A 25,286-nucleotide genomic window follows, 5' to 3' on the forward strand; every position below is an offset into this window, starting at 1 on the left:
CAGAGGAGCTGGTGTTAATCGGCACTTATGCCTGTGTCCTATACCCCTGATGATGCAGCAAGACATGTCAGGGGGATTAGAGTTAAAAATACTGGAGCCCACTGTATTCAAATTCTAGAGAATGATTGTTAACACTAATTTTATAATTCCTGTTTGTGTGTAATTAATCTATTGAATGCATGAGTTTCTCCCAGAGTGATCCATTTCCAGCATTTTTTTCTTTTAAGGTTCAGCAGAGGGAAGCATGAAGTGCTCTAGAATTTCCTGGTTTACTTGGCTGCGTTGTCTCTGGACTGGATATAAACACAGGGGACCAACGCTGTTGCACAGTGTCCAAAGCCCTGTTTTCAGATGAAAGTAAATTTTGCATTTCATTTTGAAATAAAGGTCCCGGAGTCTGGAGGGAGAGTGGAGAGGCGTCAATCCAAGTTGCCTGAGGTCCAGTGTGAAGTTTCCACAGTGATGGTTTGGGGGCCATGTCATCTGCTGGTGTTGGTCCACTGTGTTTTATCAAGTCCAGCCATCTAGCAGGAAATTTTCCAGCACTTCATGCTTCCCCCTTCTGACAAGCTTTATGGAGATGCAGATTTCATTTTCCAGCCGGACTTGGCACCTACCCACACTGCCAAATGTACCGATACCTGGTGTAACAACCACAGTAATCACTGTGCTTGATTGGCCAGCAAACTCGCCTGACCTAGACCCCATAGAGAATCTCTGGGGTATTGTCAAGAGGAAGAGGAGACCCCAGACCCAACAATGCAGACGAGCTGAAGGCCGCTATCAAAGCAACCTGGGCTTCCATAACACCTCAGCAGTGCCACAGGCTGAGCGCCTCCATGCCATGCCGCATTGATGTAGTAATTCATGCAAAATGAGCTCCGACCAAATATTGAGGGCATATACTGGACATACTTTTCAGTAGGCCAACATTTTGTTATCAGAATCTTATGCAAGCCCAAATGCAAAAATTATTTTTACGTTTGAGACGCTAAATTTTGGGTTTTCATTAATCGTTAGCCATAAATCAACATTAAAAGAAAAAACTGCTGGAAATAGATCACTCTGTGTAATGAATCTACATAATATATGTGTTTCACTTTTTGAATTGAATTACTGAAATAAATTAACGATCATATTCTAATTCACTAACATTATTATGTGCTATATTCCCAATTATAGACACCTAGCGTGGTTTTACTTCACAATATTGCTGGACAAATTTACACTTTTTTCTCTTCAATAGTTATTTTACACCAATTTCTATTTAACAATGCAACAAAGGTTGTTTTTATGGCTGTTAAGAATAGGGCTGGGTCACTAATAGGGCTGTGTGTCCTTTAAGGAATTTCTCAATTGTTGAATTAGGAAGAGATGATTTGTAGCTACATAAATTTAAGTAGGGGCCCCCCCAAGCTCCATCTAGAAGCTAGGCGACGTCTTCACTTTGTATCCCCATTTACCTTGCTTGGTCTCATGGGTGAGACGGATGACTTGGAGCAACAGTATAAGCTGTACAGTAAGCAGGTCTGCCCATTATAAACTACTATCTAGTCTGGCACATTGATGGTGTGTTTATTAGTTCATTAAAAGGAGGGAGTGTGGTCTGGTTTAGAAACCCATTTTTAAATACGCTTTGCTGGCTACCCCTTTAAGACCCTCATCTATTAGAGAGAAGAGACTCTGTACAAATGGAATCTCTCGCTTCCTTTGATTTCAATTGGCACGAAGGCTTTCTTTAGCCTGCGGTGGTGCTGCAGGGGAATACAACACTTGATACCAAGTTCCCCCCACAGATTACAAACGATCTTCGGGGAAACCATGAAAAAGGATCAGAAATGCATAGACCGCTAATTAATATAAGGTTAACATTTCACAATCTAAGTCTACAGATCATATACCGTATCTTAAAAAAAATAAAGATTTAAAAAAAAAAAAAAAATAACCTATAGGTATATAAATTAAATAGGACTGACCTGGAATAATGAAGGAGGGACTCCAAATCATATTTCACGCACATGTTTGCCGTCTCATACTTACAAAAGTTTTTCCAATACACTAAAAAATAAAAACATTCAATGTTATAGGAAATCGTAATTTCAAAATCCCCTAGATTATAGTTCTACATTTTACTTAATAAATATTATCCTTATGCGCATAGCAGGGGCTCCACATGTCAACGTATGGTGCTCTGTGTGGTGCTGTAGAACATTGATGCCCTATTACGGAGGTAGAGTTACCTTGCCACCATTTTTTTCTGTCTAAGTCATACAGAACCTGTAGGACCACTGTATCAGCTCCTGTTAGTCATCACCTTTGGAAATCCATCAACCACCAACACAATGCAAATAAAATAAATGTTTTACAATGGTTAGAATTTTAGGCCCCAGCACACGGGACTGAAATGCTACAAAGTTTTTCAATCCGAAAAATCTGCAGCGGAACAGTCTCGGCCAAGCGCATGAGATTTAAACAAATCTTATCTAGATGCGGTGGAACATTTTCCACATGGAAATCAGCGCAAATTAATTCATAGATCAACATCACATCTCCAATCAACAGTTCAACTCTTCATAGCGTTGTGACTTTGTCCATACCTTCCTTTATGTCGGCCCAATGAATTTTCACATATTCATCTCGATCTAAACGTGAGTGTTCATGACTGAAGCCACACACGTGTAGCAATTCATGCATTACAACTCCTTTTATAACACACTCAAACGCCAATGAGACAACTTGCATCTTCCCGACACGACCAACGCTGGAATAACAACTGTAAAACAGATTGTAAAGTTAAACACTTAGGATAAGCACACACGTGGCAGACTGGTTGCAGAAATTTCTGCAGCTGAAAATCTGTTCCATACATCAGAACGGGGTCGTTTCTGCAGCTAGCACATGGAATTCTGCAAGCCCCATTCAGATAAATGGGATAGTCGCAGAAACGTCTGCAACAAATCTGTTGCATGTGAGTTCACGCTAAGACTGGGTTCACACGACCATGTTACATCCGTAATGGACGGAACGTATTTCGGCCGGAAGTCCCGGACCGAACACAGTGCAGGGTGCCGGGTGTCCTAGCATCATATGAATGTACGATGCTAGGAGTCCCTGCCTTGCTGCAGGACAACTGTCCCATACTGAAAACATGATTACAGTACGGGACAGTTGTCCTGCAGCGAGTTAGGGACTCCTAGCATCGTCAATAACTATGATGCTAGGAGCCCAGCTCCCTGCACAGTGTTCGGTCCGGGATTAGCGGCCGAAATACGTTCCGTCCATTACGGACGTAATGTGCTCGTGTGAATCCAGCCTTACTCTTTAGCCCTGCTGTAGAGTGGCTTAATTATTTTCACCCATGTTTGCTTAGACATTAATATAAAATGTATTCCTAAATTTCATAAATATCCAATGGTGGCTGCTATTAAGCCCATAGAGAGGTGTGGCCTAGTTAAAGGAGTTTTCCAGGACATCGGCCATAAATGTCTGATCAGTGATGATCTAACCCCCAGCAAAGTTAGTGGGCTGCAGTATACCAGTGTGTCCTATTCCTTTCATGATTTAAACAGGTGCAAAGTCATACATAAGAGTGCCTGTGCCTGGTATTGCAAGCGTAGTCCTATTCACTTAAACAGGACTTCGGTGTCTGTGCCTGGCACTGCAGTTATGTATTCGTGCCGATAGGCTTTGCCTCTTCATTGTTAGCACATCTGTGCCATTTTTTTTTTCTTCCTTAATGTACAGAGGTGTAACCTGCCAAGATAGATTGTGAAATAATTCACATATATCCATGATTTCTAGGGTATTTAAGAACATTATACCAAGCGTGACTTCGTGCATTGACCCAATAGGGACAGAGAAAACCTACAAATGGAGGGAGTCAATAATCATAATATAATTAAAAACGTTTACTTTATTAGACACGTATACAAAAGCGATAAAAAAAAATAAAAAAAAGTCGTATAGGGCAAATAATGGCGTCAGCCTGTGCCAGGAGTATATATTGGTGTCAATAGATATTAAAAATTATAGTGTACTGAGAGCTTGACAAAGATCCCATAGAGACTGATCGAAACGTTGCCTGCCTGGGGTGAATAAACGCACCACATTTTTTCACCAATTTCCTTGGAGTGCTACCTCCATTCTTTTTAGATTTCATTAACAAGTGTTCCTAGCCTCAACCTAGGAGGCCTGCACCCACTGCTGTGCTGCGCATACATATATACAAAAGGTGTATGCGCAAATTCAATGTCTGATAGAACTCATGTTGGAACGAGTTCCAGCTAGCAATTACAAACGAGCTGTCAGGACAGTGAAATGTAATACAAGTCGAGCATGTGGAAAACCATATCCACATGCATAAATACAAACAAAAATGTAGTAACAGCCAGAAAAAAGTCAAATAACTGCCCCCAGAAAAAGGAATGACAAATATGATCAAATTGTAGGCACAATATTCAGCATGTCAGTAGGGCAAATAGAAAGTGTGCATATGGCCATGTAAAATCATGATCCACACATTAGTAGAGCTGAGACCGTAAAGACTAACAAATAAAAGTAAACACATACCCATGCAGGAGTTCCAACATGGGTATGTGTTTACTTTTGTATTAGTCTTTTTACCCCCAGAAAAAGGCATCTGCCAAAACGTGCGTCGGGTGTTGGCATCCTCCCTGTGCGAGACCAAGACTTTGGCTATGTGTGTTACATGCTTTAGGTCTGTTACTTTGGCCCTTCAGTTAATGGGCTGCATAGGCCCTAGGCTTGTATTGACTCATATGTAGTCTAGTAGTTTATGGCTATATGCTGTGCTACCTGCATCTTTCAGCAATTTACATTAGACTGTTACCGTTACAGATATTAACTATTTTGCTATACATCGTATGCAGCTTGGCTATCCCTTCTGGACTCCAATTTGCACATGCGCCTGTATTTTGACATTTACTTATGATCATGCTCGCTACACGTTTTTTGGTCTTGCACAGGTCGACGCCTTCTCATTGTGAGACTCCTTTTTTTTATTCTGTTTTGTCTGTCTCTAATAAAATGTATATACTCAATACCTTTGTGCCAGAGTTGATAATTTTTATGTTTGTAGGTCTCTAGTTGCCTTTGATCAATGCACCAATTCATGCTTGGTTATTTATTGTGGATTTCTCATAGTGGTATAGATGATTGATGGATGGATTTGTATAATCACTTTGATGTAACACCTGATCACCATTTTTTTAGTAAATCGCTTTGCCCTCTTTGGGTTCAGTTGGTTATAAATACTGCTGGCACAGGCTGACGCCATCATTTGCATTGTACAGCTTTTTTTTTTTAATCGTTTTGTATACATGTCTTTATTAAAGTAAAAACTCTCGTTCTATTATGATTATTATGTAATTATTGACCCCCTCCATTTGTAGGTTTTCAAACAATGAAGAGGACAGAGCACTCACTGACAAAATTACCCCTTTAGACTGATCGCCAGAGGTCCCAGGACTATTTGTAAAGTTGCTTAATTTTTTTAGTCTAGAAGCAATGTGAAGAAAAAAATAAATAAAATATATACACTTTTGTACCCTCAGTTTACATTTACCGGAACCATGATGTTCCACATCAGAACGTAACCACTCCAGCCAATGTAAGCAAAGATAGGCAGGGTACAGTGGACATGCGGCCCTGGAATGGCAGGGGATAAGGCGGCGAGTATCAGCGGCTACCCTGCCAGCTCTTCCTTCCTTATTAAAATGTGACTTGCAGCAGGGGCATACACAAAATCAATGGGTCCCTTCCCCCACTGGAGTTGACTAACTGTAACAAAGCTGTACATTTAAGTGTGTAAATGTAGCGTGGGGTAAATACAGTCAGATTGGACTTCGTTTTCTTTAACTTTTCTACAAGTAAATTTACATTAGTAATTTTTTTGTCACAATTGCCATAGTTGTGGCAAGACCTTACACAATTGCGTTTTTGCCAAAATTACAACAACCTTGACAAAAGAAAAAAGGGCGGACGGGGGACTGTCAGGAACTAGAAAAATAAGTCGTTCCACCTCGGCCCCATAGCAGTCATGTGGTCTATCTCCATGGAAGATACGCCACTGACTTGCAGGTAAGATTACAATTTCCATTAGTCCAGATAACCCCTTAAACCTTCATTATCAGCCTTATTTATCAAAGCTGCGAACAAGAAAAACTGGCCTTGTTTCCTATAGCAACCAATCCAAGTAGAGTTTAATTTTTTTTAAACTGTTCTTAAAGACTTTAGTGTGCTAATTTGTTGCCATAGGCAGCAAAGGATAGTTTTTCTCTTAGGCAGTTTTAATAAATTAGGCCCTACTTATGTCCCTGTTAGCCCACCCAACTACACCACAAAACTTAATTCCTGCTAAACCGCCATTTCTAAAATTAGAAATCATGGCTTGACTTTTAATGCTTGCTCACCCATTTCCTGGCAAAATGTAGATATAGTCTCGCTGGGTAGAGAGTTCTTCAAAACGGATACAGGTTGACGCTTCAAAGTCCTTAAAAGCTTCAAATATGACAATCCGCTGACGCGCCTCTGCAAATATGAAGTGTTACAATACAGTCAGTCAAGTTAATGGGGCGGTGTTGTAGTTTCCATTGCAGTCAGGGTAAAGTGCATAGCTGTGCAGCAAGTTTACACGGGTCGGATTTGCTGTGGAAAATTCGACAGCAAGTTCAACCCATAAGCCGCAAGAAAACCTAGCTGGAAATCTGCACCAAATCATGCTTATTTTGGGGTAGATTTATGGTTGTGGTGAAATACAGGAGAAATATATTTTGTTACATAATTTATTATAGCCATATCTGCAGCAGTTGGCATTGACTTTCCCATTATACTTTAATTCTCTGCAGGGTGTTCAAACCTCATCTACTGTGCGGTTACTGTAATACACTGCAGATTTTCCCCTCACAGAAAACCTGTACCGTATCCACCTTGTGTAAAGGATTCTCTAAAGGATTAGTAAAAGTAGCTGCTTCCTTTTAACAATATTAACAAGAATGCTAGGTCATTGATCAAAAATCCTTCTAGCCTGGGTTATACGTCCACAAAGGCCACAGGGAGCTTTTTCTAGGCACGTGCGATAGCGAAAAAATGGAAAGGATAGGAGTATGAATTGGGAAGGTGCAAGTTGGGCCGTTTTAAAATAAAGCAGGGCTTCACATGGGAGGGGGGGGGGGGGGTTCTAGGATGGATGTGAAAGAAAGGAGGGAAAAAAAAAAAACAAACAAACAAACAGAAGCCTTTATATTCATAACCAGAATTGGACCAACTTTGGACACGTCCACCGGTTGTAGAGCGCATTCCCTTGTTGTCCACAACCCCAGGGCAGATTGCTCTGGGATAGCTTTAGTTTTGGAGGCAGGTACCAAATTCCAGTGCATCAGCACTTTAGAGGCAGATTCTATGGAACAGGAAGAAATCTAGGACCACATCTAATCCAGCTCACCTGGACAAATTCAGATCAGATTCTCACCTGATTATATATAGTTAAACCACTCCAATATATCACCTCTTTGGAGTTGTCCACCCCAGATCTAGACCAGATTTTCAATTCCCCTATATCCTGTGTATATTGGCCCCTTCTTTGAAAAGGCCACCCCCTAGAGCACCATTTTTCACTGGAATTGGTTGATAGTCTCATAATTACAGTGAAACCTCTGAGTTTTAAAGGGGCATGGTTAATAAGAGGGGAGCAAAGAAGGCCAGTTATCCCCCTTAAGAGTGGGTAGTTTCAGCAAGTGGATTCAAAGAGAGTAAATTTTTGGAGGGGAGCATAGTTGTAAGAAGGCTTCCAATCTAGTGCTTTATCTGTAGATACCGTAACAACTCTCCACTGGGGGGGGGGGGGGATCTTATTTAGCAGCAATATCTGCTAAAGGTATTACACCTGTTGGGAGAAGGTGATTGACTTGAGTATCCCCAAGACCTCAACCAGTAAACTGCTTGAGTGCTAAATGAACCTAGGGAAAATCTGTGTTATGCTAGAGACTGGAAGTTGAGTTATTACAATATTTAACCTGCTCCCAAATTGCGAAGAAATGTTGCAGTAGGGGGCTTAAAAAGGAAGCCATGAGCAATTTGGTATTTCCAGATAACTCTCGAGGCATAGCAGAACGATTATGCAAGAGGGACAATTGGGCCATTACGCTCTCATAATATTTTGTTAAGTGAAAAATTCCCAAACCTCCAGGCCTCCTGTGGATAAACACAGAGAGGAATTTACTAAGACTGGCATTTCACGTGGCAGTTTTAAAACACAAGGCCGCTAAAGTAAGATGCGCTAAATTGATTGAAGGGGCTATGAGCTGTCAGATTTCCACTAGTTTGTCAAATTTCTTGCGCAAGTAAGGCCGGGTTCACACGAGCATGTTCAGTCCATAAAATACAGACTATGTCGGCCGCATTTCCTGGACCGAACACAATTCAGGGAGCCGGGCTCCTAGCATTGTAGTTATCTATGACACTAGGAGTCCCCCGTCTCGCTGTGGGAAAACTGTCCCGTACTGTAATCACGTTTTCAGTATGGGACAGTTTTCCCACAGTGAGGCAGAGACAGAATAGATAACTATGATGCTAGGAGCCCGGCTCCCTGAAGAGAGTGTTCGGTCTGGGAAATGCGGCCGACATACGGTCCGTATTTTATGGGCAGAAACATGCTAGTGTGAATCCAGCCTTATGGTAAGTTAAGACTTAGCCCGGATTCACACGAGCGTGTGTGTTTTGCGTGTGCAAAAAACGTGGCGTTTTGCGCACGCAAGAGGCACTTAACAGCTCCGTGTGTCAGCCCCATATGATGCGCGGCTGCGTGATTTTTGCGCAGCCGCCATCATTACGAAACTCAGTTTGGATGTTTGTAAACAGAAAAGCAAGTGGTGCTTTTCTGTTTTCATTCATAGTTTTACAGCTGTTGCACGAATCACGCTTGTTCCACGGAAGCGCTTCCGTGTGGTGCGTGTGACTTTCACGCACCCATTGACTTCAATGGGTGCGTGATGGCGAAATACGCCCAAAGAACGGACATGTCGTGACTTTCACAGCGGACTCACGCTGAGGAAAAAAAAAAAAATCACACAACTGTCTGCACTGCCCCATAGACTATAGGTCCGTGCGACGCGCGTGAAAATCACGCGCGTTGCACAGACCTATATCCCGGTCGTCTGAATAAGCCCTTAAGAAAAGAGGTGAGTGGAATAAAACTGAACAAAAAATAAAAATAAAAAAAAAATACAGGCATGCGCAAAAATCCGCAGCTTATTTCTGCCAGAAGACTAGCACAGAACGCACTATAAATCTCCTCCATAGTGTTTTGAGCAACACGAGCAGGATTGTAGCTATAGGCAGTGCAGATGTAGCAGTCGCATGTGGGCCCTGGAGCATAAGGCTGCATAAGACACCAGTATTCTAAATGATATCTGGGGGCCCTGTTATAGATTTTTGCATTGGTGCCCAGGAGCTTCAAGATAGGCCTCTGGACATTAGGTATAGTGGAGTGCCAAAAAACTAATTCCTCTGTAAAAGCTTCAGGATACAGGAAGGGATAACAACCTGAAGACTCTGAAAATATACGATTTATGGGAGAATCCTCATCTTGACGACCACTAATTTCCCAATCTACAATAAAGAAGCATCTCACCACTTGGTCAGGAGGGGAGAGCGCTCCCTAAGAACAGGGAATTTTAGAAAAAATGTAACACTAAAGTAATCCAACCCAGCAGGGTACCAGCGAAGGGGGAAATGGTCACATAAATAGTCAGATATTATGGAAATGAATGCGCATAGCAACAGATAAATCATTCATTTTGTGGGGACAAAAACAAAACAAAAACAAAGGCTCCCAAATTGGTCAAGCAGCACCGAAAATCATTTCGGTTAGGTGTCATGCACACGACCGTATTTTTTCCCACCCGTAAATACGGGTCCGGTGTCACACGTATTCCACCCGTTTTGCACCAGTATTTACGAACCCGTGCCCGTAAATATGGGTCCGGTGTCACACGTATTCCACCCGTATTTACGAGCACGTTTTTGGCGGCAAAATAGCACTGCACTAATCGGCAGCCCCTTCTCTCTATCAGTGCAGGATAGAGAGAAGGGACAGCCTTTTCTGTAATAAAAGTTAAAGAAATTCATACTTACCCGGCCGTTGTCTTGGTGACGCGTCCCTCTCTTCACATCCAGCCCGACATCCCTGGATGACGCGGCAGTCCATGTGACGGCTGCAGCCTGTGATTGACCTGTGATTGGCTACAGCGGTCACATGGCCTGAAACGTCATCCAGGACGTCGGGCCGGATGTCGAGAGGGACGCGTCACCAAGGCAACGGGCGGGAGACCGGACTGGAGGAAGCAGGAAGTTGTCGGTAAGTATGAACGTCTTTTATTTTTATTTTTTACAGGTTTATACTGATCGGTAGTCACTGTCCAGGGTGCTGAAAGAGTTACTGCCGATCAGTTAACTCTTTCAGCTCCCTGGACAGTGACTATTTACTGACGTCGCTTAGCAACGCTGCCGTAATGACTGGTGCACACATGTAGCCACCCGTCATTACGAGAGCTCCATAGACTTCTATGGACTGTCCGTGCCGTTATTACGGCCTGAAATAGGACATGTTCTATCTTTTTCAACGGCACGGGCACCTTCCCGTGAGAAAACGGGAAGGCACCCGTCGCCAATAGAAGTCTATGAGCCCGTTATTACGGGTCGTGATTACGACCCGTAATAACGGGAGTTTTTATGGTCGTGTGCATGAGGCCTTGTATTTTTATGTGTGTGGTATTGCAGCTCAGCCCCATTTGCTCAATTAAGCGGAGCTGCAATACCAGACAACTTGTGGATAGGTGCAGCACTTTTTTTTGGAAGAAAGCAGCCATGTTTTTCTAATCCTGCACAAGGTTCATAAATCTATCCACACTTACAGCTACTGCCAAATCCGTCAGACAAAAAAGGGCTACACATCTTCCTTGAGAAAGGCGATATAGTATCTACAGCATCAGAGATTAGTGTCATCTGCAAATACAAGATGCTAGGATACAGGCATAGCTAGGTTCTCCTGCACCCGGGGGAAAGATTCAGATTGGTGCCCCCACCCCAACTTGTTTCCAGACATTTCCTTCCCCCCTCACTAGGTTTGCTTTCTCTACCAATCAACAGGGTGTAAATTCTTTTCACAATTTTTAATGTAACTCAAGCATAAAACCATTTTTAAATTTTACAAGAGATCGTTATATAAGGGCGTTAACATAAAAATAAATTAGAGGCCACAAACACAGCCCCCCTGTAGCTAGTGCAACAGTCCCCCCCTTGTAGATAGCGCCACCCACACCGCCCCCCCCCCTCGTAAACAGCACTACACAGCCCCCCCCCTCGTAAACCGTGCCACACACAGCCCCCCCTGTAAATCGGGCTAACAATCCCTCCCCCTTGTAAATTGCACCACACGGTAAACAGAGCAGACAGTGGTAGCCTACCGCTACCACTCACCCTGACATGACTCACCAGAGGAGCCGAGGAGGTCATGCGGCACAGGCAGCAGTGCAGTTCCTTCTGTCTAGGGTTGGTGACCCCATGTCACTGACGTGAGGTGACTGGACAGGTCAGACGACTGGACAGGTCAGACGACTGGACAGGTCAGACGACTGGACAGGTCAGACGACTGGACAGGTCAGACGACTGGACAGGTCAGACGACTGGACAGGTCAGACGACTGGACAGGTCAGACGACTGGACAGGTCAGACGACTGGACAGGTCAGACGACTGGACAGGTCAGACGACTGGACAGGTCAGACGACTGGACAGGTCAGACGACTGGACAGGTCAGACGACTGGACAGGTCAGACTGGACTGGTCCACTCCCGTGCCATCACAGACCTCCGTCAGAAAGAGCCAGTAGTTCATGCAGCGGCGTTCTAATGCTGATCAGGTGCTCTGCGGCACCCCCTTCCCTACCACCTAGTTGAGCCTGGGGCACATGTCCCACCTGCCCCTCCTAGCGACACCCCTGGCTAGGAAGTCCAACTTCTGCATCACATAGTGTGTAAAAGATAAAACAATTAACTCACCATATTCATTAGATAGGACATAGGGTATTACCACATTCTCACCAACCTTCGGCCACAGATTCAGTTTAGCGCTGTATTTACTTGTTGCCTGTAAGGATCATGAAGTGGGAAAAAAAAAAAAAGATAAATTGTGACGTCCCATATTATATATGTTTAGTAAATAATCCAAACTGCTGACAAAACTCACAGGAATAACGATGTCTCCTTCAGTGAGAAAGCTGCTGGCCGGATCTTCCGGAATAAGTTCTAGAGGACAGATATTGTGACAATACCATGAAGTTAGGATGCTAGCTTTTATTAAAACCCCTTTTAGCATGTTAAAAGGTCATATCACATAATACCTGAAATGAACCTCAGGGGAAAAAAAAAATAATGTTTTTCATAAGAATTTTTACATTAAAAGGGAACGTGTCACCAGCATTTCAACTATTAAACCAGCAATACCTGGTGGCAGTAGGTGAAAAATCATTTCTATAAAACCTATAATTGTCTTCATAGTCGGCTCTGTAGCTTTAGTATTCCTTTTTTAGTGTTCCCACACCGTATGCAAATCAGCATAAAAGAGTCAAATCTTCATTCCTTGAGTTTGTTTTTCCCGCCTCCTTACTTTTGCTTGACAGCTCCTCGCTTTCCCCCAGCACACAAAATCCCACGCTTGTGCATTGATGTCCCCTTCTGGTGTGTGCGCACAAAGGGACACCGGATTGATATAAGGCACAAAATGGTTGCTGACCGTTATTTACAGTCGGAGGAGGAGTTTAGGAGAGGAGGATGACAATGAACTTCTTATAGCAGCGGCCAGCGAGGGGTGAGTAGCATTCAATAGGTGAAATACTGGTCACAGGTTCCCTTTAAGAAAGGGTTATGTGGAGACCAAAAATTATTAGCAGCATACTCACTGCAGTATGCAAGTACACTCACTAAAATATGCTGCCAGGGGACCGGAGGCCTAGTTGCACAGCCTTCTTTGAGGACGATTCGACTTAGTCATGTGACCGATCCAGCTTTGTAAGCCGTAGTACAGCGGGGTGGGCCATGCGACGAAGAGTCAGATCGTCACAGAAGGCTGTGCAACTAGGCTTCCGGTCCCCCGGCAGCGCTATAAAAATCTCATAATCAGCTCGACAGGGGACCGGAATGCATATTAGAGAGTACTCACATACTGCAGTGAGTACACTGCTAATAATTTTTGGTGCCCACATAACCCCTTTAAACCCATGGTTTCTTCAGGCTTGCTGCATAACATATCCACTAGAATTTGCCTGGGCTATTTAATCACCAGTCTATGCATGTATACATACATTGGGTGACAATAATTTCCTTTGGGTCCAGGTACATGACCTATGGCTTTTGCCATAAAGTAATACTTCTCTCCCTCAGAGCTGCAGCTAGGCACCAAGTAATGACTTTGAGAACAGGAAGAAACGTGCAGTGTAATTTCTGCAAGCAATATATCTATCAGAAGCTGAGTAAAATGCTCATCTAAGCAGGAATGAGAACATTATGATAGAGAGTAGTGGCGGCCAACCTACCACATTGTAGGAGCCTTAGATGCAGCCTATTGACGCCATACGAAGGCCACACACCACATTCAATGCCCTGTTTCCTTGTTTAATGGCAAATTGTATCCATACCATAAATTTGTATGGTGGGGAAAAAAAAAAAAAAAAAAATAGATTTCGGCTAATGTTAACTTCATACACAGCCGCCAAATCAAACACCTAACTTTGAGAAGCACGGTTGAGGTAGAAATCATGACGCATCCTTTTCGCCTCCTTTGGCCGGTTTACCTTATTTCAACTGTATGTAATAGTGTAGTTCTCTGCTCTATTTCATACAAGCGAAATGCAGTATACTTTTTTTTTTTCTTTTTTTCTTTCAATGGAAGGCTATAGGCAACATATGCCAATGTATGCATACATCGGAGGCTTTTGTCAGAAGTTTACATTGGGAAAAACATAGCTCCTATGTGCACTGCAAATGCAAAAAAAAACAACAACTTACTATTGTTTATTTCCAAAATGATATCAGTCTCTTGGAACACCCCTAAAAAAAAAAAAAAAAAATTAAGATCAAGCAGTTACAACGATGTATCAATTTAACTAAATATAACAATTAAAGAAGTTGTACAAGAAAAGTAAACGTCTGCTTCTTTCCGAAACAGTGCCACTCTAGTTCTTGGGCTGCGTGTGGTATTGCAGCTCAAACCCATTTACCTTAAGAGCATCAACATTTCTGGGAAAAAGCAGTCATGGTGTCAAATCTCAAAACTCTTTTAAATACATTAGATGAGACTTGGCTGGTCCATAACAAAAACAGATATTAAAGCTACCACAAGTATGGTCACCAAAGTTTCCCCAAGCTACTGAATGGATACATTCCTCAATTTGGACTCCGTGTGACTAAGGCCTAATTTTGTAAACCCACACTATCGTATTTCACGCCCATGTTACGCGCATTAAAACAGGCATCACACGGACCTATGCAATTCAATGGGGCCATTCAGACATTGTTTTGCACGCAGCGTGTGTCCGTTGCGTGAAACTCACTCCATGTTCTATTCGTGTTTTTTGCGCATCACACACCCATTGAAGTCAATGGATGCGTGAAAATCACGGCCAGCACACGGACGCACATTTGTTATTCACGTAACAGTTGCTAAAGAAATAAGAAAAACACCTCCTTCAGGTTTTTCTCCTGACGTAAAAAAACACGATACGGATGACATAGGCGTGCAAAAGACAGATGCGCGCCATACACAGATGTCACACGGAACTGCAATGCAGGAAAAACGCTGCGTTTTTTACATGCGCAAAACGGACAAGTGCGTGTGAATAGGGCCTTAAGGTGATTAATCTAGGAGCAGTTTCCTTGCTGTGAGTGTCAATATAAGGTCTAGTTCACACAGTATTTTGCAGGCAGAAAATTCAGCTCTTGTTTCTTTGCACCACACGCTTTTTTTGACAAGTTTTATGCTGCAATTTTTTTTACCCCTTTCTTCAACAAGCAAAGAAAAAACTGAGCGTTTTTTCCAAAAGCATCATAAGACGCAGAGGCAGTTTTTCCACCTCCCATTGCTTTCAATAGGGCTTTTGAGGCTGAAAACGCCTCCAGATAGGTAATGTTGCTTTTTTTCCTGCGAGCGTTTTTTTCCACTCGTGGGAAAAACCACCTGTCACCCATTGAAATCAATGGAAGGCATTTTCAGCCATTTTTTGGAAAGGTTTCCGCATAAAAAAAACAAAACACCTAATTTGCAGTTTCCTGACTAGAGTTTTCTGGGGAAGGGGGCGGACATGAAGATAAAGTGGTGATCAGGCTCAGCTTCTACGCACAGACAGGTTATTGGAGTGAGATGTTGCTATAACCGGCATTCTCTTATCAGCACCTGTATTGTTTGGATATCTTATTTGAAAACTTGCTTAAATTTTATAGCAGTCCGAGGAGTAGGAGAATTATAAACGCTAACTCTTTAATACTAGCAGCGATACTAAACCACAAAGATTAGATTCAAACACTCATTCTACAAGGTCCTATCCTTAACCCCTTCCCTCTTTGGCCACTTTTGACCTTCCCGAGAGCCTCATTTTTCAAATCTGACATGTTTCACTTTATGTGGTAATAACTCTGGAATGCTTTTACCTATCCAAGCGATTCTGAGATTGTTTTCTCGTGACACATTGGACTTTAGGTTACTGGAAAATTTGCTTGATACATTCAGTATTTAATTGTGAAAAACACCAAAATTTAGTGAAAAATTGCAAAAATTTGCATTTTTCTAAATTTAAATGTATCTGCTTGTAAGACCGGAAGTTACACCACACGAAATAGTTGCTAATTAACATCCCCCATATGTCTACTTTAGATTTGCATGGTTTTATTTTTCTAGGCTTAGAAATTTTAGCTGCAATTTCTCACATTTTCAAAAGGCTATTTTTACAGGGGCCAGTTCAGTTGTGTAGCGGCTTTGAGGGCCTTATATATTAGAAACCCCCAATAAGTCACCCCACTGTCTGGCACCAAGCCCTGGGGTTGGTGCCAGACAGTGTGGACCGTGATATGGATAAGGAGTGCTATTGTAGAGCTAATATGATGTAGGCACCATCGCATCTTTTGCTCAAACCTTACCATACTCATTTGTTCATTTATTCTTGTACATATCTGGTCACTTGATAACATTTTGTGAACAGGCTGTTTTTGGGTCTTGTGTTATTTCAATCAAACACAGATGCAACATGTCATGTATTACAGTCCTGCCTTCCTATCATCCATTTAGTACCAACTATATATATCCTGTGCTGCATACTTGCGCATATCACTGTATGGTGTTAATCCACACTGCGGCGATCATCTCTTAATAATTTTTAATCTGTTTTATGTCATTTTTTGTATATTTGTTCTAATAAATTCATACATATTTGAATTGATACACAAGCAGAAAAAAAATGGGACATTGATATCATCAAAACCACAAAAAAGGCCATACTTACTAAGTGGGTGGGTGAAAACCCGTTCCCAGCAGGACGCAGACAGGTCAAAAAATGCTGGAGAAGGAGTGTGCATTAAATAGTGATAGCCCCTCCCACTAGTCTTGAGGGGAGTGGCAAACTAAGTGCTCAAAGGTGTGCGATAATTGTGTGTCAGTGTAGTGCTAGGGTGTGAATGGATGGTAAAAAAGAAATGTGTATGTATGGAAGTGTCAGAACTGTGTAATAATATAATAAAAATAAATAATAAATAAATGTGATGAATAGGGGTCAGTGCTGTGAATAGTACATGGGGTGTCAGTACTATGTGTAATACGTGGAGGGATAATGTGCTGGTCGTCAGGCATAGCATATCTTGCCGATATTTTAATTGATTTTCGGTGTGTCAGACTCCTATCTTTAGGTTTTTGTTTCCTTCAGCGGGCATTCCACCGTTCACTACTATGCTTATTATGGGTTTATAGGCTCATTCCTCTCCAGATCCTATACACCAATAGGGACATACATGTATTATACATATCTATGGGGATTATAATTTAAAAAAAAAAAAAACATTTTCTTGGGGTTCTCCATATAGGTACAGTATTTCACAGGAATTAACGTAGAGGTGAAAATGTACAAATTTTTTTGTAACAGAAGGTTTTACCAGAAAGTTTTACCAGAGAAATACTACTCAATATTTATTGCCCACTTTCCGCAGTTTTTAGAAATATCCCATGTCGCCCTAGTGTGCTAATGGACTGAAGCACCGGCCACAGAATCAAAAAGAGCACCTAAAGGATTTTGGGGCCTCCTTTTTATTAGAAAATATTTTAGGCACGATGTCAGGTTTGAATGGCTCTTACGGTGCCAAAACAGTAGAAATCCCCCCAAAAGTGACCCCATTTGGGAAACTGGATCCCTCAAGGAAATGATCTAGGGGTATAGTGAGCATTTTAACCCCACAGGTTTATTGCAGAAAATGGAATTAGGCCATGAAAATTAAAATCTACATTCTTTCAAAGAAAAGGCAAATAGTCCTTGTGGAAATGAGAAAAAAAAAATTGCTAAAGAGGAGAAAAAGCAATGACACATTTGTAAAGCAATTTCTCCCAAGTAAAAAAATACCCCACATTCTTCATGGTTCTAAATGGCTGTTTGGACACAGGGCAGGGCTTAGACAGGAAAGAGCGCCATTTTGCTTTTGGAGCTCACATTTAGCAGGAATGGTTTGCGGAGGCCAGGTCGCATTTGCAAAGCCCCCGAAGGGACAAAACAGTGGAAACCTCACAAGTGACCCCATTTTGGAAACTCCACCCCTTGAGGAATTAATCTACAGGTGTAGTGAGCATTTTGACCCCACAGTGAAAATAAAAACAGTCCTTTTTCTTCAATAAGACGTAGCTTTAGCTCATATTTTCTCATTTTCCCAACAAATAAGAAAAGAACCACAACATTTGTAAAGCAACTTCTCTGGAGTACGGCAATACCCCATATGTGGTCATAAACTGCTGTTTGGGCACACAGTAGGTAAGGAGGGCCATTTGGCTTTTGGAGTACAGATTTTGCGGTTTGGTTTCTGGTCGCTATCTTGCATTAGCATGTTAACCCTGCAGGCGTTTCACAGAAATTAGTGTGCACTCGATGTTGCAGAGTGAAAATGGGATTTTTTCCATAGATATGCTAATATGTGCCGCCCAGCTCGTGCCACCATAACAAGACCGCTCTCTAATTATTATGCAGTGTTTCCCAGTTTTAGGATCACCCTACATGGGGCACTAATCTTTTGCCTGGACTAGCGACAGGGCTCAGGATTAAAAGACTACCAATGCGAAACGGAGGCCTAATTTGGCAAATTACACGGTATTGGTTCACAATTGAAGAGGCTCTGATGTGAAATAAAAGAAACCGCTGAGAAGTGACCCCATTTTGGAAACTACACCCCTCAAGGCATTAGGGGGTGTAGTGAGCATTTTCACCACACAGGTCTTTTCCATAATTGATTGCGCTGTGGATGGTGCAAAGTAAAAACTGAAATTTTTCCCTTGATGTGCCATTTGTGGGAAATAGGTCGTGCCCAGCTTGTGCCACTGGAGACACCCGAAAAATTGTTAAAAGGGTTCTCCCATGTATGGCGATGCCATATATGTGCAAGTAAACTGCTGTTTGGGCACGCTGCAGGGTTCAGAGGGGAGGGAGCACCATTTTGGCTTTTGGAGCGTGGATTTTGCTTGGTAGTAGTTTTGTTTGGAGTCTTACTGGTATTTCAGTTTATAATGTGGGGCATATGTGAGCTCGGCAGAGTACATCAGGGGCATAGTCAGGTGGTATAATAAAGGGGTAAACAATAAAATAATCCATATATATTTGTTACGCTGTGACACAATCCTTAATGCGCAGGTCGGTGTCGCACCTATAAAATGTCCTTTCTTATCCCCCTTTTGGTCCACACATTTGCAGTTCGGGGAATTTAGCTGGGAGTGTTGTCCTGGTAGAATACTGGCACCCTCTCTTCCAGCAGATATGTTTGGGCCCTACCCTTCCAGGATCCCTAATTTTAGGGCCTTGATAAATCGCCACTTGAAGCAGAAGAAATGTTCCTCTCGGGCCAGCACAACCACATATTTTTCTTTCCTGACTTATTGGAGCCTTAACCAATTTTATTTTTTCATAGACGTAGCGGTATGAGAGAAAAAAAAACGTGATAAACGGCGCTGCTTATAAAGGTACGGTTTAGAAGGATGCTACGCGTTTCGGCGTCTTCATCGATGCCTGATGAAGACGCCGGTCCGGCGCCGAAACGCGTAGCATCCTTCTAATAAACCGTACCTTTATAAGCAGTGCCGTTTATCCCGTTTTTTTTTTCTCTTACTTCAATATTACTTTGGCATCTCCACGGGGATTGCCTCCGGGATTGGCAGCAGCTATTGATACAAATTACATGCCGGTAATTTGCCACTGAACAGGTGAGCATTTATGTACCGTTTTTTTGCTCCTTATACTATTGATCACGCTACTTGGCGCCGTGTCTCCCTTTTTGTTTTTTTCCTAGTAGCGGTGTGAGGGCTGTTTGTTTTTTTGCGGGACGAGCTGTAGTTATTATTGGTACCATTTTTGGGGTACATGCGACTTTTTGATCACTTGTTACCCTTTTTTGGGAGGCAAGGTGATTTTAAAAAAAAAAAACAAAAAAAACGCAATTCTGGCAAGTTTTTTAATTTTTATACAGCGTTTATCACGTGTCATAAATGACATGTTAACTTTATTCTTTTGGTCAGTACGATTCAGACGATACCAAATTTATAGAACTTTTTTAGGTTTTACAACTTTTTGCACACTAAAATTACTTTTGTATAAAGAAGGTATTATTTCTGTCGCCAAGTTATAAGAGCCATAACTTTTTTAATTTGTCCGTTGACAGAGCTGTATAATGTGAAGGATCACCACTATGTATATTTGTGTGCTTGCAAAAATAATTATTATCCTTACATAAAGCTTCTCAGTATATCATATTTTGCTATAATGCCATGTAGTATGACAAAATGGCACAAGATGGCGCCAGAGCATGAGACAAAGCCCTGGAACGTGAAAGCAGCAACATGAAGTATTATCCCACAAACTTACTGAACAAATAAGAAAAGGGCATGTTTGAACAAGAACTAGTTAGCACATTGGAGGTGTCACAAGATCATATACTGATAATGGACGCCATTTTTGCTATATAAGTTTTGCATTGTTTTAAATAAAGTTGTTGTGCTCCTATCTCATCGAGAGAGGATATTCTACCCGAGCTCTGCTTCTGGTTTAATTCTTCCCGCACTACTCGGTGAAAACCAGGCTGACTAACTGAGGATCTAAGACTTCACATATAAGGGCTTGTTTTATGCGAGACGAGCTATAATTTTTAAAAAGGTACCATTTTTGGATACATGCGACTTTTTGATCACTTTATTTCAATTATTGGAAGACAAAGTGAACAAAAAAACAGCAATTCTGGCATTATTTTTTACGGCAGTCACTGCGCAGTACAAATAACAGAATATTTTTATAGTTCAGGTAGTTACGGACGGGGAGATAATATGTATGGTTTATTATTTGTTTTCAATAATAAAGGACTTGATCAGGGAAAAAAGGCGATCGTGCTTTATGTTATTACTTGAAGCTTTTATTTATTTATTTTTACAAATTTTCACTTTTTTTCCTTCACACTTTTTAGTCCCACTAGGGAACTTGAAGGTGCAACGGTTTGATTGATGTTCTAATACATTGCACTACCTATGTAGTGCAATGTATTAGAACGGTCATTTACTGACAGCAAGCCGATCAGGCTCCAGCCCTGGTCGGGGCCTAATCGGCTTCTGTAATGGCAGACAGGAGGCCATTGTTAGGGTAGAGTTTCCTTCTTGCATCGGCCCGCTTGTCCCTTATTTCCGTGTTATATTTTGGCAACTTTTGCACAGATTGATACAATAAGTTATATTGAGTAATATACACGCCTAAATTCATATGTATGGTAATTATTTTGTCACCTTGTTTGTCAACATTTGTCCCCGCATTACACTCACTTGTTCCACATCCATTTTTTGGCTTGTGGCATTTTTTTGTCATCAGCTTTTCCCATCACCATTCACATAATGGCTTCATTATATTGTCACTGTTAATATATACCAGTTTGTTCCTACATTCATCACATTTAATTATGAGTATTCACCTACATACTTACCTGGCGGCTATTCAGCTGCAGCGGCTTAATTTTCCTCACCAACAGCCTTCAACACGTTTTTATTTACTATATATTTTTTTTTTGCATGCCTATTGTACAGGGTGGGCCATTTATATGGATACACCTAAATAAAATGGGAATGGCTGGTGATATTAACTTCCTGTTTGTGGCACATTAGTATATGGGAGGGGGGAAACTTTTCAAGCTGGGTGTTGACCATGGCGGCCATTTTGAAGTCAGCCATTTTGTATCCAACTTTAGTTTTTTCAATGGGAAGAGGGTCATGTGACACATCAAATTTATCGAGAATGTCACAAGAAAAACAATGGTGTGCTTGGTTTTAACGTTACTTTATTCTTTCATGAGTTATTTACACGTTTCTGACCACTTATAAAATGTGTTCAAAGTGCTGCCCATTGTGTTGGATTGTCAATGCCACCCTCTTCACACACTGATAGCAACACCGCAGAAGAAATGCTAGCACAGGCTTCCAGTATCCGTAGTTTCAGTTGCTGCACATCTCGTATCTTCACAGCATAGACTATTGCCTTCAGATGACCCCAAAGATAAAAGTCTAAGGGGGTCAGATCGGGAGACCTAGGGGGCCATTCAACTGGCCCATGACAACCAATCCACTTTCCAGGAAACTGTTCATCTAGGAATGCTCGGACCTGACACCCATAATGACATAAATAACTCATGAAAGAATAAAGTAACGTTAAAACCAAGCACACCATTGTTTTTCATGTGAAATTCTCGATAAGTTTGATGTGTCACATGACCCTCTTCCCATTGAAAAAACTAAAGTTGGATACAAAATGGCCGACTTCAAAATGGCCACCATGGTCAACACCCAGCTTGAAAAGTTTCCCTCCTCCCATATACTAATGTGCCACAAACAGGAAGTTAATATCAGCAACCATTCCCATTTTATTTAGGTGTATCCATATAAATGGCCCACCCTGTACATTAATAAAGGTTTCTTTTCTTATCCATTTAGTTATTTCTCTCATTATACTCTTCACTTTCCTCACACTTTATTCTGCCTTTTGTTTGAATCTTCACGATTTTGCATGTTTTTTTCTTTATTCATTAATTTTTTTTTATTGGTTTATTCTCACTTTCACAGCACTCTCACATTTCCGGTACTTTGTTCCAGCTTCTGGGCAGCTCGATGGCCTTTCCAGCACTCTGGACAGCAGCAGCCCTGATTGCCTTGCTACTCTGCTTTGACGGCTGTGCTGAGTCTCAGCATGTTGGACAGCGACCTCTGTTGTGATTGCTCTGCTATTCTCTTCAGCACTTCGGACAGCAACCGCTGTTCCTGGGCTGGACTGTTGCCTAGCAACAGGACGCTTGGGCTCGGCTCTCTAAACAGCACATTCCTTCCCTCGGTTTCCCCTTTTTTTGCAACACTGTTTAGAGGATTTGATTGTCCTGGCCTGGGTTAGGAAGACACTGTTGCCATAGATTTTTATATGGTCTTATTCTCTGCTTCACTCCTTGCATCTGCCTTTGGCTGCGGCGCCGCGTCAGGCGGGTGGGGAGTTTCCTGCTCCCCGCCTGTCTGACGTGGCTGTGCTGCTGGAGGAGGGGGCTCCAAACATGGGACTATACGATAGGACGATATCGTGGGTTGGTGGGGTGTATTGGCGGCTGTCATTGGTGACCGCCGCCGAACAACGAGCCACCCGATGTGAAACAGCCGACACTCCATCTGAAACCACTTGAGAGGAGAGACTATTTAGGACTGCGTGGGTGATCTGGACATAAACACCTGTCGAAGCATCAGCGAAACGTGCGTCGGGTCCAGCAGCGGTCCCCCCTCCCGGTCCTGATCTCCTGGCCATCCTTGTACTGTGTAGGTGTAGGTATACTGCCATTTATCTGTTACATTTGTGTAAGACTGCACTTGCATTTTTTCCATGTATAGGTATCTGTGCAAACGTACCATACCCAACACCTGCTTAAAATTACTGATCCATGCACTTCAGCCCTCTGGGTGATTGTGTGACCAGTTTCCCATCTGGGGGGCCACACTGCTTTTATGTTCTGACTCCATCTTTTTACGAGGGCTTATGTTATCTTATTGTGTATAGTAGTTGTTTTTATGTGCGTTCTTGTGTCTAATTGACTTTAAAGATAGTTTATAATTTTTCTACTTATCTTGTCGTGACTTGTCTCTTTTTCTGGTCACCTGTAGCCATAGTGGCAGTCAGCAGCCTTGCCATCGCATGGCAGGCTGCCAAATTTCTACAAACCACTAAGACGCAGTGATCGCATTGGATCGCTGCATCGAAGGTGTTAATGGCAGGAATCGGAGCTAGCTCCAGTCCCTGCCGATACAGCGGGCTGTCCGCTTTAACTTACAGCGGACACCCACTGCTGATGAAGCTGCCTCAGCTTCTGAGCCGGCCCAATCTTGCCTTTTAGGCCCCGCTGGCGAGTGGGGCATAGGAGACTTCCGTTGCTGGCTGACCGGGAGGCCAGTATTAGGCCTCCGGTTGCAGTTGCAGCCACCGACAACCCAGCGATCACGTTGCTGGGGTGTCGGTGGCTAAGAACTCCTCACATGCTGCGATCTCTATTGAACGCAGCATCTGAGGGGTTAATCGGCTGGATCGGATGCTAGCTCCGGTCCTGGCCGTTATCGCAGGGTAACATACAGCTGGCACCCGGCGGTGATAGTGAGGGCTCAGGAGCAGAGCTCGCACTATCAACGCGACGTAGCAGTAATGCGCTTTGCCCGACAGCGCCGTATATATAATGCGGATGTCAGGAAGGGGGGGGGGGGGGTGTGTTCAGATTCTCAGCTTGTGCCAGTATCTTCATCCAACAATACACAAGCTGTGAGATAACACAATATTAATACACTTATGATATGGTGGGCTGGGTCCTTGAACAAACCGAGTTGCTCATGATTAAACATACAATAAAAGGTAAGGCCACACGCTGCATCGTTGAAGCGGCTTCGTTCCGTTTAAAAACCGCATGCTGTCAACTGCATGCGTTTTGTCTCTGTAGTCCTGCAGTTCTGTTGCGTTTTTTGTTTTTTACACCGTTTATGGACACAGTTTTCACTGGTGTGGAAATTTGTTAGGCGCTTCCTGTATATAGTTCATTACATTGCAGAACGGTTAGCAAAAACACAAGTAGTTCAGCAACAACATTGGCAGCGCTGTCATTACCCGCATGCGGTCGGACATTTTGAAGATGCGGTCAACCGCACAAAAATCACATTGTAATACAATAACAGCAGTCTGTCCATAACATTTCACCATTGACTTCTATTGAAAAATGACTTGCTGCGGTTTAAAAACGCAACATAAAATGCAATACCAGTTTTACCAGCTAGATCACGCAGCCATTCGCCACAGAGGCTTAGCGCCCTTAACCCCTTCCCGACATTTGACGTATCCATACGCCAAAGTCGGGTAGGGGAAGTATGGAGCGGGCTCACGCAGTGAGCTCGCTCCATATGATGCCTGTGTTGGCTGTATGTTACAGCCGACACTTCAGAGCAACTAGCGGCATCACGCTCGAGCGCGATCCCGCTAGTTTAACTTGTTAAATACTGCGGTCAATACCCACAGCAGCATTTATATCGTCAGAAAGAGGGGGCGACCCCCTCTAACAGCTCATCGCTCCCCCCGCAATGGTTGCTATAGCCGTCTGGGGGCTTAATGAACGCCCCCAGGTCCACCATCTTTGTAAACCTATTAAGCCTTGCCTCCAGCAGGGCTTAATAGGTGCCTGTCAGAATCACGACATACTGCAATACATTAGTGTTGCAGTATATCGTGCAAGCGATATAACGATCGCTGGTTTAAGTCCCCTAGGGGGACTAATAATAAAAAAAAAAAAAAAGTGTAAAAATGAGTTAAATAAAAAGGGTTTTTTGTGTAGAAAAAAAACAAAAAAAAAAAAAAAACACTTTCCCATTTTCCCCCTAGAGCTTCGTAAAAAAAACAAAAAAACATAATTGGTATCGCCGTGTTCATAAGTCTGAACTATTACAATAT

At 42.5% G+C, this 25,286-nt stretch overlaps 1 protein-coding gene across 1 annotated transcript in view; it reads right to left on the reverse strand.

Moving 5' to 3' along the window:
• Positions 1 to 25,286, reverse strand: part of LOC142748240 (uncharacterized) — a 57,094-nt gene that overhangs the window by 10,902 nt on the left and 20,906 nt on the right. The window contains exons 2-7 of the mRNA XM_075855347.1: positions 14,080 to 14,121; positions 12,263 to 12,321; positions 12,076 to 12,163; positions 6,432 to 6,549; positions 2,598 to 2,773; positions 1,977 to 2,058 (exon numbers count right to left, since the gene is read on the reverse strand). Of these exons, the coding sequence (XP_075711462.1) occupies positions 1,977 to 2,058; positions 2,598 to 2,742 (227 nt within the window). The 5' untranslated portion in view covers positions 2,743 to 2,773; positions 6,432 to 6,549; positions 12,076 to 12,163; positions 12,263 to 12,321; positions 14,080 to 14,121. The remainder of the gene's footprint in view (positions 1 to 1,976; positions 2,059 to 2,597; positions 2,774 to 6,431; positions 6,550 to 12,075; positions 12,164 to 12,262; positions 12,322 to 14,079; positions 14,122 to 25,286) is intronic.

Source organism: Rhinoderma darwinii, chromosome 3 (genome assembly GCF_050947455.1).
Source record: "Rhinoderma darwinii isolate aRhiDar2 chromosome 3, aRhiDar2.hap1, whole genome shotgun sequence".
Taxonomy (NCBI): domain Eukaryota; kingdom Metazoa; phylum Chordata; class Amphibia; order Anura; family Rhinodermatidae; genus Rhinoderma; species Rhinoderma darwinii.